General features: G+C 47.2%; 1 protein-coding gene across 1 annotated transcript in view; it reads left to right on the top strand.

The window, feature by feature from the left end:
• The window catches only part of CACNG2 (calcium voltage-gated channel auxiliary subunit gamma 2), a 530,677-nt gene that overhangs the window by 362,115 nt on the left and 152,327 nt on the right, over positions 1 to 16,235 (top strand). Inside the window, exon 2 of the mRNA XM_069652998.1 lies at positions 4,243 to 4,326. Within this exon, the coding sequence (XP_069509099.1) occupies positions 4,243 to 4,326 (84 nt within the window). The remainder of the gene's footprint in view (positions 1 to 4,242; positions 4,327 to 16,235) is intronic.

The raw sequence follows: 16,235 nt of genomic DNA, 5'->3' as shown, positions 1-16,235 counted from the left end.
GTCTCCAGCCGTGATTTTGCATCGGCCACGGGCCGATGGGCCGACGACCCAATCCGACCCTGAATGGAGGATTGAAATGATCATGTGCGAGAGTCTATACAATGGGGACATAACGTCTCAGTCCACGTTCACTGTCCTACTTTAAATCACCTTGAGTTCCCTGCCCATTGGCTGGCTTCAGTTCACTGACAGTGTCCGAGTCTATAAAATGCCCCTGCATACTTCTTTCTTGTCTTTGACCATGGCGCTTGTTACCATGGCGCTTGTTACCATGGTGCTTGTTGTTCATGAGGTACTCTGTCGATCTTCAATTTGTCAAGCCCTTCTGATCACAAGGGCCCCACAGGGCCTGTAGCCGCAAGAGGCTAGTTACACGCCTCCTTCTTAATTGTTTCTGGGTCTTGCCAGGTTCTGGGCTAAATCCCCCAGCAGGCTTCTTGCTGTTTCATCTCGCTCATGGACTGCGATGACTGTCTCAGCCACCCGCTCCTCTCTCCTCATGACAATGTCTCTGTTAACACACCTCCTCTCCAGAATGCCAGCCTAACTCCCTTCCTAATGGTCTCCTTTGGCCTCCTTCTATATTGCTTCGATAGGCACAAGTGCCTCTTTAATGTTAGTGATTGTCTGGACCCTCTGCCCCTTAACAGTAGTTTGGCCATCAGTGTGATCCCACTTCCCCTTCATGTGCTCTCCCCTCCATTTGACGAGTCTCAGGTGATGTACTTCTCCTGATTGGTCATGTTCCCTAAAGGTTTAATTGATCAGAGCTCTACAAGTGAAGGGTTTAAGAGTGCTGTCCGCCATGATAGGATTAGGTGGAATTGTCATGGCAGCCAGGCGGACTTGATGGTACACGCTTCTCCTCGTCATGGAGTCCTAAGGTGATAGTAAATGTCGCCCACTCATTCCCCTGCACGCGAATCTACCTGCTCCTCTCTGATTCACTCTCTGTGATCTTCCTCTGAACCCCCTGCCTCTGAGATGCCACCTGCTCGGCGAGCAGTCTTGAGAACTGTGCTCTCTAAAAACAGTGTACTTGTTGCATGGATAGTGCCTTCTGAGAAAACTCCTGCACACTGTTATCTGTTTCTGATCCCTTCCACCGTCAATGTGGAGCACCCTACCTTGCCATCCATATAACACTTATCCTGATGGTCCTTTCGGGGAGGGCTTCCCTAATTGGGGTGTTGTAGACTTCCCTGTGGATTGCCAGTGGGGAGGCTGGGTGGACTCTGGGGGATACCCCACTTTACACCTCCAGGGGTCGCAATGCTGAGCAGTTGTCTTACCCTAACACCCCGTGCCCACCTATCCTACAGCCCCCCTACATGTGGGTCTGCCTCAGTGAAGACTGGTTTTCATTTCAAGAAGCTGCCTTTGACACTGTGCGCTCGCTCTGACAGCAAGTATTGCGATGCAGCAACTTGTGTAGTAATGCCATTGTCTTATAACAGGTATATTATTATGAAGCAGCTAGACTGTGCTCTGTGGAATAAGTGACCCACTGCTTTACAGTATAAGTGTATTATAAGTCACTGAGGAGTTTTGTGACCATAAAGAGGCACAAGCCCTCAGGCGGTACCTTAATAAGTTCAAGGAGCTGTACCGTGGCTTGCATTATCCTTTTCGACATATCCGAAACCCTCCACCTCTATGATTTTTGCTTTTATCACCAGTTCCGTTTTCTGTTGTTTTTGCTTTGGTCCCCCCCCCCCTTTCTGCCTCTCTTTTTCTAGTAATGTACTCTTTTTGCCATGTTTAATTTTCTATCATCTTTGTTCCCCAACTTGCTATCTCCATGTAATCTCTCACTTTTCAAACTTTGATTTTTCTTTTCTTGGTATGTCTTTTATTTCTCATGCAGTTAACTTGTTTTCAGGCGTTTGGTTTTCTCCCCTTCTCTGCCCATTTTAGCAATGTTTTCCAATTCTTACTCTGTTCTCCCTCAGGCTTCCTTTCCACTTTGCCTTTCTTTTGGTCTCAGGCTGTTTGCTGTTCCCCTGTATACTTGGCAACTCAGAGCCATCTCGCATAAGCAGTCAGTGAGGGTTAACATGTGATGTCTTCTGAAACGAAAGGTTAATATCGCCATTAGCACCTTTATACCTACATGGGTACTGATGGCGTTTTTATTTTTTAATTTAAAAAAGGATCTTACCTCCGTGAAGTCCGTTTTCAATGTTGATGTCTGACATCATCAACATCGAAAATGGACTTTGTGGAAGATAGCACTGCGCCAGGCCATGCAGCAAAGGTGCGTTTCTTTTCTTATGAGAAAAACAAAACAAACACACTCTTCGCACCAGCATGGGAAACTAGGAGATGCTGGCTCCTTAGGATGCTTAGAATGCTGGACTTGTACCGTACGGGACAGCGTGCGTTCCGAGCATCCTGATTGGTCAGCACCCCTAATCAGGGTGCTAATGATATTTTGACAATGCATCATGACCTTACAATATGATTGTAATTAAGAATTGCAGACAGCTAGCCAAGTGACTTTCTAATTACATGCGAGACATGCTCCAAGCCTCACTTCTAATTTATGGGATAAAGTACCCATACTGTACATTATAAGGCAATTGCAGATCTCAGAGCAGTTCTGTCACCAAATAAAGAAATGAGACTGTAGGCCAAGTTCCTTCACAAGGTCACAGAGGTCAGAGGTGCCCTGCACTAGCTTTCGCGTGTACAGTAGAGGCTGCATCAGTCCTTATGAAGTAGGGTCAAGTCATTGGCTCGTTTAATGGCTTTTAATTGGTCTGATATAAGAAACACTGCAGTTGTTGATATTGTAAATATGTGTAGATTCTGGTGAGTTGTAAAAACACCACATTATAGGATTTGCAACCTATTCTTAATAAACATTGCAAGCGCCTTAATACAAACACCATTTAAAGTCCGACTTTGTGTTTTAGAATAAGTGGCGTCATGCAAATAGATTCCCGCTCTCCTGCTGTAAAGCCCAGCAGCGCACTAGCGAAGTATACTGGCACACATTTCTGCATATTTATCAGCTAATACATTTGCCTTCGTCTGAAAGGAATTCACAAGAATGGAACCTGATCATCTTGTCATGGCTTCAATTGGGTGTTTCAGTAGCAGGTGCAATTCTGCTGAGAGCTGCCTTTACACCGAGTGCTGACTCTGGCAGCAGCCGGCGTGACGTCACAGCTCAACTGCAATAGGAGTAGCAATGGCATTCTCAATGCAGGCCTAGACCTGTAATGAGACAATTGTGTGCAGACTTTTAAACAGATATTGCAGGTGTTCATGTATTATAATAAAATGGACAGGCCGATATTCGTGCCCCAGGCATTGTAAGGGCATTAGGGAGGATAGCTCAGGGGCAACGCACTCTCCTTGGAAGAAAGACGATGTGGAGCAAACAGGTTCGATCCCCGGGTCCGCGCTTAGAAACTGCTGGGCATTAAGCGTGTTATAAATAACCAATCACAGGTGATGAAATAGACATTGCAGGCTTTGATGTATACCCTCTCGGCATGGTGGCAATCTGCATTTGCTGCAGTCGGCTATTGTGTTTGTGTGCTTTTGTATAATTTAAATGTGTGTGTATTCTGAGGGGGCTGCAAAGGTGGTGCGCCATGCAGGAGAGAGGAGCTTCCTGTGGCAGGAGAGAGGAGCTTCCTGTGGCGGGAGAGAGGAGCTTCCTGTGGCGGGAGAGAGGAGCTTCCTGTGGGCGGCTGTGCCTTGTGCTAGGCCATCTTCTGCTTGTCCCTGGTTTGGCAGGTCCATGGGGGATAGGGGAGGGGTACTAGCATGAAGCTCTGGGTCCCACTATACACGGGATGAGGTGCACAGCGGTGTTGCCATTGGTCGGGTGGGAGGCCACTGAGGTTAGGCGGTAGGTCAGGCAAGGGAATGGCGGGAGAGGGCAACAGATACACAGAAGCAAAGAAAAGGAGAGGAGATTTTGGAGGAGGCGGGGAAGGGGGGCATGCCGAGATCTTCCACATGCCATGCACTAGAAAGCCGTGCAGTCCTACTTTTTCTTGGAGTTCTGTGACTTAGCCTACATTAAAAAAAAAAACACACAAGTCCCAGAATTCCAAGAAAGTCCTGGGTGGCTTCCTTATGACTAGAAAAGGGATGCTTGAGAGCTCCGAACATGCAGGACAACGTATAAGACGGGAAACAATAAAGAGGAGGGGGGACACGTTGCTAAACGCATGCATTGTTTGCCATTGTACTCACACATCTCTTCATGTGTTCTTTTTGCAGGGAATTTTAAAGGCCTCTGTAAACCCATCGATCACTTCCCAGAGGATGCAGACTACGAGGCAGACACCGCAGAATACTTCCTCCGTGAGTTCAGCTCTTTCCTCTATCTGGTGTGAAGATGTAATGTAATGTGCATGTTACATGTGGATTTGGGAGACTGAGGCAATATGGACATAAACTGCACAGGCATCATCACCCTTGTGTCCCGCACACCTTTTCTACAGATTAGCGTTGATCAGGATCCCAAAGAGATCGTTGTTTTTTTTAATGTGTCAATTGCACGGAGGTGACCCACTAGGTTTGCACCTATAAGTAAACAGGTCTCCTCTGTGCATGCTATGTCATTTGCACCACGAAGTGCAAAAAGATACAATGTAATGTAATTGTCATTTGCATAGCGCCTTTCACCATTGGTATGGTTCCTAAGCGCTGCAGGGTGAACGCCCTTGGGGGACAGAATCCAGCTATGGGAAGTTCGTCAGAGAGTTATAGAATGGAAGTGCGTGGATTTTAGCCAATACGAAGGTAGGTAGGGGTGGGCAGGTCTCCGCTAGTCACCCGATGCGAGCAGGCATGTTTCCTGAGAGGTACTCTGAGGAGTATGCGAGGGACACCTTATGGGCCTGGATCACGGAAACCTTTTCCAATGGTGCGATACCATTGGAAAACTCTCTATGAATCAGGCCCTATGTGTGCTGTTAGACTGCACTGTTATCACGGGGGACAGCTGCACTCTACTGGCAGGGGTGCTGTGCAATGCGTCTTAGAGGAGTGCATGCAGGGTGTGGGTGCGGAGAGTTAGGCCGGAGAGTATGCGAGAGAAACACGTGTGCAGATGGAGCGTAAACACGTGCAATCCCCCTTACTCTTTCTTTTTGCACTTCCTATTGGAGAAAGTGTATATGCCACCTGCCGTTTACACGTGGCTGGCATCATTTACAATGGACTCCGTAGGAATCCATTGGTGATTGGCCAGCAATAACACTCCACGCTGGCATGAAAGAAAGCAAGTGGTTTTTTAACATCAGAGAGGAATGGGAAGGAGGGAATGGTACCCCCATCTCATCCAGAAAACATTGAAACTACCTGTGGGGTGTAAAGTATAGCTGTTAGGACAGGCGTACAGGTGCTGAGCCTGTCTTTTGCACCTTTCTTATGGTTCGTCTGTGTTTGTGCCGATTTTTTAGTGAGAACTGGCGGTGATGGTTAATCAATAGCCAAAAAGGGTCATTTTCTTAATGTGTGCACAGCGCCTAGACCACGAACTCACCCGATCGCCCTCAGCTGGTGGCAGCCTGTCCTTTCATTCTGCTTTTCTCTTCTCGTTTGTTTCTTCGTTCCCCTTTCTTCCCCTCGCCCTTTCTCTCTGTCTGCGTTGCACGGCACTTGTCTTTCCTGTTCCTCTCTCCTCTTTCTCTCCCTCGTTCACAGTGCGAGCAAGGAAGGGAGAGAAAGAGCGGGAGAAGCAGGGACGGTCGCCCGCGCCGCTACTACTACTTGTCAGTGTGTACAGTCTTTTTTACTGCACAGGTTATAGCTGTGGTGGTTTCCCAGCGCGTAAGACTGGCCGCAGGTTTGCAATTTGTGCCCTCACCACTGGAGTAATTTTGCTGAAAATGTTGGGGGGCGAGGGACATGACATCTAAAGGAAAGGGGCCCCGGCCAAAGGAGGGGGACAAAATGGTGTGCCACCAAAGTTAGGTGGGGGACAAACAGCCTTGTCATCCTACAATCACACTCATGGCCCCCACCTAGGGTACGGGGTAGTGATTAAAGGATTATAAGGATTATATGGGTTGAATGTGAGCGGACCCCTGCAAAAGAAAATACCCAAAATAAAAGCCTTAAACCATGGATGCTATGTACTTCTTTGCACAGTGTGTACATTCTCCCAACTTTCCTCCAGACAAAAGAAATAGCAGCAGCCAAAATAGTCTTTATGACCCGCCCCCTTGTGTCGCATGCATCCTGATGGCGATACCAGAGGACCCGCCCAAAATCAGTATTCCCAGATGACCTGTCATGAAACTGGCATCTTTGGTGTGTCGAGTGTGATGTCTCAGCTGCCTTACCTCTTACTGTGACCTGTGATTGGAAAAGCGAAAGGATCGGAGCCAATGGCCTCAGCGCTCATACATTCCTATTATTTACGTCCAAGAACATGTTTTTCTTTGCTAGCTTGAATTTAATAAAGCTGCAGCTCTTTGAATCGAGAGAAAAAATCAGAGAACTCAAGTGTAAATGTGCAGAGCCGTCAGATACACTTCTTTTAGGTCCTAACTGGTTCCACTGGGTGTTATTGTTCTCAGCAGAGCACTTTGTAGTTCTCCCACAGCGAGAGCTGTGGTGGCAATGCCTGAGTCTTGTCTGCGGGGTGTGCTTTGCCAGATCCTGATTCTTCACAGGGGTGCCCACAAGGAACACCTTGTGTGCCTGACACCCAAGCCCTGCCAGCCTCCCTGACTTCTGAACACAGTGTCTGCGGCAGCACCCTGGAACAACACGTTAGGGAAGAGCAGGTGGGAATAGAACCTGTGCTGTGGGGGTTAAAAAGCAGTGGTCATTCATTATGACCATTGCCCCATATAATGACCCTCATTACATTTTTGCTGCTATCCCGCTGGTAATTCCTGCAGTATACCGGCACAACAGCTTTACCGTTTCGGCCACCCGATATCCTGGTATTACCGGGATATTACGGGCGGCGGGTACACCGGTAAGTTCCCATTCCATGGATTCTCGTAGTACCGTTGTTACCGGTGCCAATGATTCCAGCATTTATTTGCCGGTCTGTGCCTGAACTCCCAGCATGTCAGGCCCGCCGGTAGATCACTGCCCCCACCAGCAAACGTGTGTTCCCTGGTCTGGAAAAAATGCTGGCGCTGGAATTACTGGCATTTATTCCAGCATTTCTTCCGGACTGGGTTACTTAAAATGAGCCCCAATGTCTTGAGAAATCGCTGTAGACGTACTCACCTGATGATACACATGGCAGTGCTTTTTAATAGCTTTTCGGCAGCATCTCACCTTGGACACTCCCTGGAACCTAATTGCCTGGGGGCTGCTATCCTAAGAAGTATCCCAAATGAACAGTGGCCAGGGGTGTTGCTAGGTCTGGAAAAGATCTGGGGCTGCACTAATGTCGTAACTCTGGGCTAGCTAGCCTTTTGGTTGTACCCCCTTGTGCTTCTATCTGGAGCTACAGCCAAAAGACCCGGGACTATAGCCTCCTTAGACCCCCCCCATAGCAAAGCCTCTGACTGTGGCCGCCGTCTTACTTTGTGAGCAGATCGGTTACTAGAGTTTAATCACGCTCTTTCGATTCTCATTCCCAAACTCTTCTACTGAAACGAAACCAGCATCTATAATCCCTCCTTGAAACGCACTCATCATTCTAGAAGAAACGCGTTGAAATAGAAACAGTATAGAGCGGAGCGTCCCCATAGGTGGGTGCTCCTCATTGGTCTGCGTAAGAGTGGTCTGTATGGGAAGACCCGTCCAGGGAGCAGACACATGAGGCCACTGAGTTGAGACGTGACCGACCAATGGATATGTGTTGTCCCTTCATTGTCATATTTGCAGAGCTATACAAAGGAAGCAGTGGGGGTGGGGGGGCAGATGATGGCGTCACTTGCGAATCTAGGAGGGGACGCCTGAAATATAGGGAGCTTGAGCAGTGCTTGGACATGTAGAGTGGAGGAGGGGGAGTTACAAGAGATGGAGTTAGCCAGAATGGGTGAATCGGGTGGATAGATTTATGGACCAGGAGGAGGAATTGGAGAAAAACAAGATTGATTTTAAACGGACAGCAATCAGCATGGAGTGGATGGCAAGATGTGGGGGAGTCTCATGGAGGAATAGAGAATGCTAGTATCAAACATCAGAACTTTTCTGAGTGTTGTAAAGGGGAAGGAAGGCTCAGGAAGAGAGTGGGCGACACCTGCCCTCTGGTCCCACCACTGGAGGTGGTATACAGAGGAATCCTCCCAAATCCGTCTAGACCGGAAGAGAGAAAGCAACACAGAGAGAGAGGCAGAGAGAGAGGGAGAGAGAGAGGGCACTCCAGCCAAGCATGGCTTCCCTCCAGAGGCTAGAGCCAGGCAAACGTTGGGCATCTTAAGAAGCCAGACAAGAGTCAGTAGTGAGCACAACTGGCATGTGGCTGGTGGGCAAAACACCAACTGCAGCCTCGATGTTACACAGGTGGGGGGAGAACGGAAACTGCTGCCCAGGCAGGAGAGAGTGCAGGAACTTCAACAACAGACTCCGAGGCAGTGGAACACCTAAGGAACACAAGACTGAGAGCCTAGAAAGCAGCATGGCCAAGAGAAGGACACTTCCAGGCTACGATGATCTGGAGATCTTGGACTAAGGATGTAGGTCCTCTTAGGTTCGGCCCCTGCACCAGATAAGTTCCTCCTTCCTTTCCGCACTGCTATGACAGTTTTCCACTCTGTGTTTTCCCCAGATCCTATCGGCATTCTTCCTTTCCAAACCTATAAGAAAAATAAAGAAAGACGTTGAATCAACACTAGTTTCTCAGGTTTTTCCCCATTTAAAATATGTTTTGAAATGTAATCCTGGCAGCCAAGCTGGAGCTTGAGGTCACTCTCAAAGAAGACCCCGTGGCTGTGCGCCTTGTGGTGTGGATCAAGGTGATCAGGGATAATGATATGGGTAAGAGTTGAGGGGCACCGCGCTTGATGCAGGGAGGTGGATGCTTAGGTTTTGGAAGTATTTTAGATCTCTGCAACAACTCACAAGTAGAAGCATTCATTACAAGATTAGAAGTTAAGCATCTCCTACAGCGATTGTACTGCAGGTGATGGCCTGGCATAAGGCAACAGCCGGCGCCGTGCCGATACCCGGCGTACTTCCAAAGGAACGATGAAAGGTAACACCCATTCATACACGGTACTTATACTGTACTTTGCTGCCCCTGCATTTGACAGGTTGCAGCATTCCACATTTAGCTCATGGCCTTTGCTCTCAAATATTTGAAAGGACGGGGATTTTTAAAAAAAATGCTTCAATAATTTAATTAATTTAAAAGCTAGGCCTTATTAAATGCTCATTGATTCACTCATTATACCCAATTGGTGTATCTCAAAAGTAAGTAAGCCAGGTATCTCAAACATCACATGTTCATTGCACAAAAAAATAGACACATATTTTTCAACAAATATTTGTATACCTGTTTGCACTACAAAATATATTTCTTTGTTAACAATTGTACTAATACACTAGGTGCACAAGCAATGCATAATCACACGTCTCTACATGTTCCTCTGCATATTAATTGCATGTGAATAATACACTAAAACCATTCAAGAGACAATATCCCTCAAACAAACGAATGGTTTTCACTTTTGACAGAAGGGTGATTGTAATTGGGGGAGCCCTTGCCCTCTCCCCTCGCGCTGTTTTTTTTTTTTCTCTAGCTCTTCCTTGAGTTTTTTTTATCATGTTCACTGCTACTACTCGTGAAAACGCCAGGCCTTGCACGCCATCCTTGTGCAGACACACGGTAAACATTGACCAGATTCAGCGAGCACTCTAGAGTAATGCATTCTGAGCAAGGGTGTGGCCTTCTAGTAGTTTCTACACACCACCAAGCCAGTGGTGCGGATGTGTCAGGGACCATTCCAGGGTTCACAGGAAAGGTTCCCAGTGTGTACGCAAGGGTGGGCGCACAATGAGGGCAGGGAGCCCAGAAGGACCGTCACGGACGTCTGTGGAGATGAACTCAAGAAGCAGTCTTTGACAACTCAAGATTTAGTGCTCCTCGTTCTGAAGGTATTGGTGTGAGTTGTGCTTCCTCCTGAAAATGAGATTCTGCATTCTTCCTAATCCCTTAGATGTGCCAACTCTCCTCTAGTTGTGATTCAACTACACAAAATATATTTATGAAACGCAGACGTCAAAATCTCAGTACATTGCACATCGCAGGGTCTTACAGAGGTCAAACATGCAAAACGCAATGCAGCAGCACTCTAGCCAATCACGGGATGCTTCTAGAGATAGGCGTTCTGAAGTGTGCTTTTTAATCACGGACACAGTGGACCTGAAAGGAGCTCTTCAGAGAAGGGCGCCTAGAGGTGTGCTTTGTAATCACAGAGTGGACCAGGAACAGGTTCCTCAGTGAGGCATCAGGGCTGAGTTCTAGAGAGAGGCGTGCTGAGCTCTGCTTTGCAACCACACTCAAGTGGACAAGCAAAGAGCTCTTCAGAGAGGGAGAAGGGACTACTTCTAGAGAGTTATATGTCCAGAGGTGTGCTTTGTAATCACTCCACAGTGGACCTGGGGAAGATTGCACAGAGGCAGCAGGAAGTGGTTCCAGAAAGCCAACTGGAGGTGTGCTTTGTAATCATACTCAAGTGGACCTGGAAAGGTCCTTTCGGAGAGGAGGTAGGGTATGCTTCCCGAGAAAGGGATCTGGAGGTGTGCTTTGTAATCACCCCACAGCGCACCTGGAAAGGGTTCTCCACGCAGGGCTTCGTTCCATGCAGATGTCTCTGGAAGCGTGCTTTATGATCACACCCAAGTGGGCCTCGAAAGGGTTCTTCGGAGCTGCAACAGGACATGGTTCTAGATAATGGCGTTTGGAGATGTGCTTTCTTCTCACACCACAGTGGGTCTGGAAAGGGTTCCCCACGAGGCAGCTGGGTTTTGTTCCATGGTGAGGTTCCTGGAAGCGTGCTTTATAATCATACCCAAGTGGGCCTCGAAAGGGTTCTTCGGAGCTGCAACAGGACATGGTTCTAACGAGCTTTGTTCTCGAACCACAGTGGCTCTGGAAAGGGCTCTTTGAGAGGCAGTTGGACTTGCTGCTAGAGTGATGCGTGGAGAGGTGTGTTATCTGACTGCGCGCACTCGGTCAGGCTTCAGCTCTCAGGCCAAAGAACCGGTCTGCGGATGGCAACAGATCAGTGCACTTTCCTGTACCCTGAGCAACTTGCCACCACAGAGGCATCTGCACACGGATCCACTCATCCACTAATCTTCCACGCTGGCTCTGGGCTCAGGGGATACAGAAGGCATGGCTTGGTACCCCCCCAACTGAAGGCCTGCTCACCTGTTTTGCACTTCCCTTAAGACAATGCAGGTCTGCATCAGGTGGAATTCCTCCTGACCTTGATAAGTGGCAGCCATTTTACAGGAAGGTGGGGGGGGGCTTTTATCAGCCACATTGTGGGACCGCAAAAACTTCTCCCTGCCGCAGCATTTATTTTCTTTCCTAGCTCTCTATGAAGACAAGTCCACTGCGGAACTGGGCATTGGGTGTTTCTGGAGGTACCACCTATCAAAGGTTCCTGGCAACCACATGCCTGCAGGAGCAACATATCAACAAACGTCCACATCGATGGAACAACAAATCTTGAAATGCGCAATGTAGGTCACTTGAAGGTCACAATGTAAAGGCGCTCACCCAGAGACTGTGTGTTCAGAACCACCGATGCGGTCGGCTTGGACGCATCCAAGTACGGGTGGGACCGGTCGCTGAATCTGTGGATGCTCTAGACACTGATTTAACATCAGGGAATCTTCACTGAGGTCCCTATTCCATCAGGGAGGATAGCTCAGGGGCAACGTGCTGGCCCTGGAAGCAAGATGACACGGAGCAACGCAGGCTCGAACCCCGGGTCCGCGCTTAGAGACCTCTGGGTATTAAGCACATTATAAATAACCTATCATATCGTGCTTCATGTGCTTGGTGCCTCCTGGTACAGGTCTGGCCTAGGCACTTGCTCCCAGTTCCATCCAAAGTTTAGAATTGATCTCTCCTAATTATTGTAAAGAAATAGGATTAGTTATAGTGGTTCGTTTCTTTCTTGTGCAGTTTGTTTTCTTTGACTTTAGGAATTGGGCTTGACTTCCAGACATCCAGAACTGTGTGGCTAGTACCTACATATTTGCAGTACACATTTCAGAGTGTTGCTTATCTTACCTTGTTTGTGTGTTTATGACTTAAAGGTCACTTTCATATTTCCTGGATATTATCAGACACATAGGTTCCGCATAAGTAGAGAAGGCGCCTTTTCTTTTCCCGCGTGTTTTATTTATTGTAAGGTGCAAGTTGTAGCTTAATGGGTCAGCTCGCCTCCCCATCAGGGATAGCTCCCCGAGGAGAGGTTCTGTGAGGCCTGGCACGTCAAAGGCTGTAAACACTCTCACCCATCCTGTGTATTATATGTTAACAGGAGTGCAAGGCAAAAGGTTACATTATTTAAAAAGACATGTTAGAAAAGCATTAAAGGTGATTTTGGGTCCATTTCGATTATCCCAGATTCCATAACCTTCCTGAAATTGCATGACAATACCAGAAAAAAGACCAAATGTCTTCACTTTATTAGTGCGTTGGGTGCCTTGCTTGTGTGGTGCTGTCCAGCAGACACACTATCTGTGCAGTCTAGGAGAAGGAACATTGCAGGCCTCTTTAACCCTCTTGGGTCAGTCACTGTGGGCCTATACGCCTAGTGTCAGTGACCTCACCTATGTGTAGTTAGGCCCCACCCCTGCTACAGAACTGTGTTACAGCATGCATGGAATCCGCGATGGTCCTTTCATAGAAACCCAGGGAGCTGGACGGCGACGTCGATTCACCAAAATGCCAGGGGTAGCGGAAGTGACATCACACACCTGATGACATCACAGGAAGAGGTGTCATATGGCATCTAACCCGATTCCATCACTGGAAGTGACTGATGGGTGTGAAAAAGGTACATTAACTTACATTTAAGAAAATACCAATCAGTACTGAAACAGACATAAGACTTTTGTAGAAGCCAAGCGCATTTTAACTAGGGTGCTGCCTCGATATGTCACGAAGGGGTCATGATATGACAGGAGCAGACCCAGGAGAACCAACATTTATTGGTCACATTTGCGTGTATCCTGTTCCTTCTGTCACATGCCAAGTGCATCCTTACACCTCCAGTAAGGCCACCCGATGTGAGTTAATGCCTGGTAGAGTAACCAGTAGCTGCCTCACATGCAACTCCACCTCAAAAAGGATCCCTCTTTGGTATGAGAGCTCCCATGTATTTGTAGTTCTTCCTCGATGTGCCATGCCTTATCAACATGCAATTCATGTTCCATTTTAAATCACTCCTTCGTATGTAATCCCTCGTATATTTGTGGTGCCTCAGTAATTGCTCCTATAAATGAGAGTCATCCTTGGTAAGTAATCCCTCATTGCTATGTTATCCTCCCTCTATATGTCATTCCCCTGTGACATGAGATTCCTCTCCTAATTGTAATTCCTCATTAATATGCAATCACTCCTTGATATGTGATTCTTCCTCAATTTGTGATTCCTCCTCAATGTGTGATTTCTTCTCGATTCATGATTTCTCTCCCAATTCTTATTCCTCCTCCGTATGCGCTCACTCCTTCAAACACTATCCTGTCATGCAACATTGAAAGTGCCAACACAACGTCCCCCTGCACTACACAATAGTTTTGGTTGGAAGAATAAAGGTATTCCACATAAGATGGTGAAACAAATCCAGTTCCCCAAGGAAACCTCTACTGCCTCAAAGAGAAATCTGCAAAGCTAATAATAAGCCCCCATTGGTAAATGAAATTCTTAAAAAATAAAACAAGATGGTCGCCTGTGGGACACACACGCGCGGAGCCACGCCACTATTATATCATGCACTATGTCACACCATGCACCCCACCCCCATCGAGGCAAAGGAGCATATGTTTTTGGACATTGAATCCGACCCATGTTCTTCACAGCTATGTTGGCCAGACATCCTTTACCCTATGACCCCCTGGTCGCCAGACCTGCCAACCACCCGATGGACCCCAAATCTAGAGTTCCTGAGAGATCACTCCAATTTGTGAATCGCTCTTGGCATGCACTCACTCCTCTATTTGTGGTTGCTCCTCAATATGGGATTCCTCTCTGATATGCTGTTGCTCCTACGTTATTTTTCATCAATCTGGACTCCTTCCTTGATAAATAATCCCTCCTCTGTTTGGGATTGCTCCTCGATATATGACCCCTCCTCGGTATGCCTTTTCTTCATTGAATAAGATTTCTTTCGCCGTAGGCAAATTCACTTCCTTCCATTATGATTCCTCCTATAAATGTATTATCTGCTCTATATGTCATTGCCCCCTTCAGAGTTGACCTTTCATGTGATTTCTCTATAGGAGATTCTGCCTCTATATATCTGTCATCTCTCCCCTCTATGTATCGTCTCCTCTATATACCATTTGCTGTCCTTATGTGGTTCCATGTCTCCCCTTATGGATGTGCCCTTATTCCTCTCCACCACTTTCCTCACCGCTGGTCTTTCTTCTTGTGGTGTGGAATCTGCCCCCTCAACAGCTCCCATGCCCTCTATGCCTATCCATGACTGGATCAAATGCCCTCACGCCATCGCTTCTTGTGGCCAAGAGTCAAGCATTAGATTTACCCGTCCTCTCCACCAGCAACGATCACCTCCTCTCCCTACCACCTGCCCCCTGCTGTGATCACTGTTCCATGCCCTGTGAGGTCGCAGCATTCATGTACAGACATCTCCTGCATCAGCAGGAGGGGTACACTATGAAACCGTGTGATGGAACAGCGGGAGACCTCTCCGCAATTCGTTTGCTCTGTCCATGCTTCTTAAACCATTGCATCTTGTGGATCTGCAGGTCCAGGGTCAGTTCTAGGCCTAGGCAGACTGTGCAGTTCACCAGGGCCCCACGATCATGGGGGTTCCGCGAGCAGCAGTTGACTCCAGCATGCTCGCTGGCTTTGAGAGTGGAAACCGGAAGGCCTGCGTCCAACCGCAAAGCCCCTTTTCCTCCCTACCTCCTGGGGGTCCTGGGCCCTCCCTTGCCCTCTGCAAGGCCGAGGAGAATACTCCTCACCCCACCGTCCAACTCCCCTCCCAACCTGCACCATGGTCTTTCGTTATTGACGGAGCATTTAAATGGGAAGCTCCTTATTAGGGACGGTTCATTGGCGTATCCATTATTTACAATAAACATTACTGTTTAGGTGATAGAACTGGGAATAGCGCATATGTGTTATATTATGACAGCCCACACAGAGCTTACCAAATATGTGCCTTCCTTTAAGACAATTAAAATGTGTCTATAAAACCTTTAAAACTGGTTGCCTTATTTTCACGTGGACTTATTTGACATACACACAAAACGTTTGCTTTTTATGGAACTTCACGTTTTTTCACATTATATATAATGACAAGCAGCATCCTTGTGTCAAACAAAGACTACAAGCAGGTGACCTTTTCACACACTATATGGTGTGTAGCTTTAAGTCTAATAACTTCAAGTTTTGAAATGACATTTTGAAAATCCATTGGACAGTGATTACCCTCAGGCTGCTTTGCACTCTGCTACTGGTGTGCTACTCTTCCGGATATGGCAAAGGAAACTGGAATAATACTATTTTTTTTCTTTTATCATAAAATGATATTCTTGAAGGCTATCCAAAACGTGTGTCTACCATCTAGAGCTGGGAAGATATGGGCATATGTCATAAATTGCAGATTGGTCTCAAATCACAACTTCACCACTTTACTAAACTGTGTGAGCCCAGGCAAACTATTATCTGCAAAAAGTATGAGTCCCTTGAAGTGGTTCAGGTCACACTGTACCCAGTAAAAAAAACTCTCATTGTGTTACTTTATATATCATAACAATGATACTGTAATAACCATTTGTATATTGCACACCACTATGGTTATTTCTTGTCGTACTACCACTTGTAATGTCACTCCTTTGAGCCTTTTGCGTATCAACGGCTCATTTACCTCCCTGTGGCATAATTTTCTATGATGTCATGATAATGTTGATACAAATGCAAATTAGGGGGTCACACGTGTCTTGTACCACACAGGGTCCCTCAAATCCTAGAGCTAGCGCTGTGCTGGTGAACAGGATTACTGGCTGTAGTCTAGACGTCAAACTGCTGAACAATTTAGTGTGACTCATCCCCAGGGTGGCAGCCATTTTAGGTGGGGAAC

The sequence above is a fragment of the Ambystoma mexicanum genome, chromosome 3q (assembly GCF_040938575.1).
Source record: "Ambystoma mexicanum isolate Mex_15411 chromosome 3q, UKY_AmexF1_1, whole genome shotgun sequence".
Taxonomy (NCBI): Eukaryota; Metazoa; Chordata; class Amphibia; order Caudata; family Ambystomatidae; genus Ambystoma; species Ambystoma mexicanum.
Note: the sequence above shows the minus strand (reverse complement) of the source record. Positions and strands in the feature narration are given on the sequence as shown.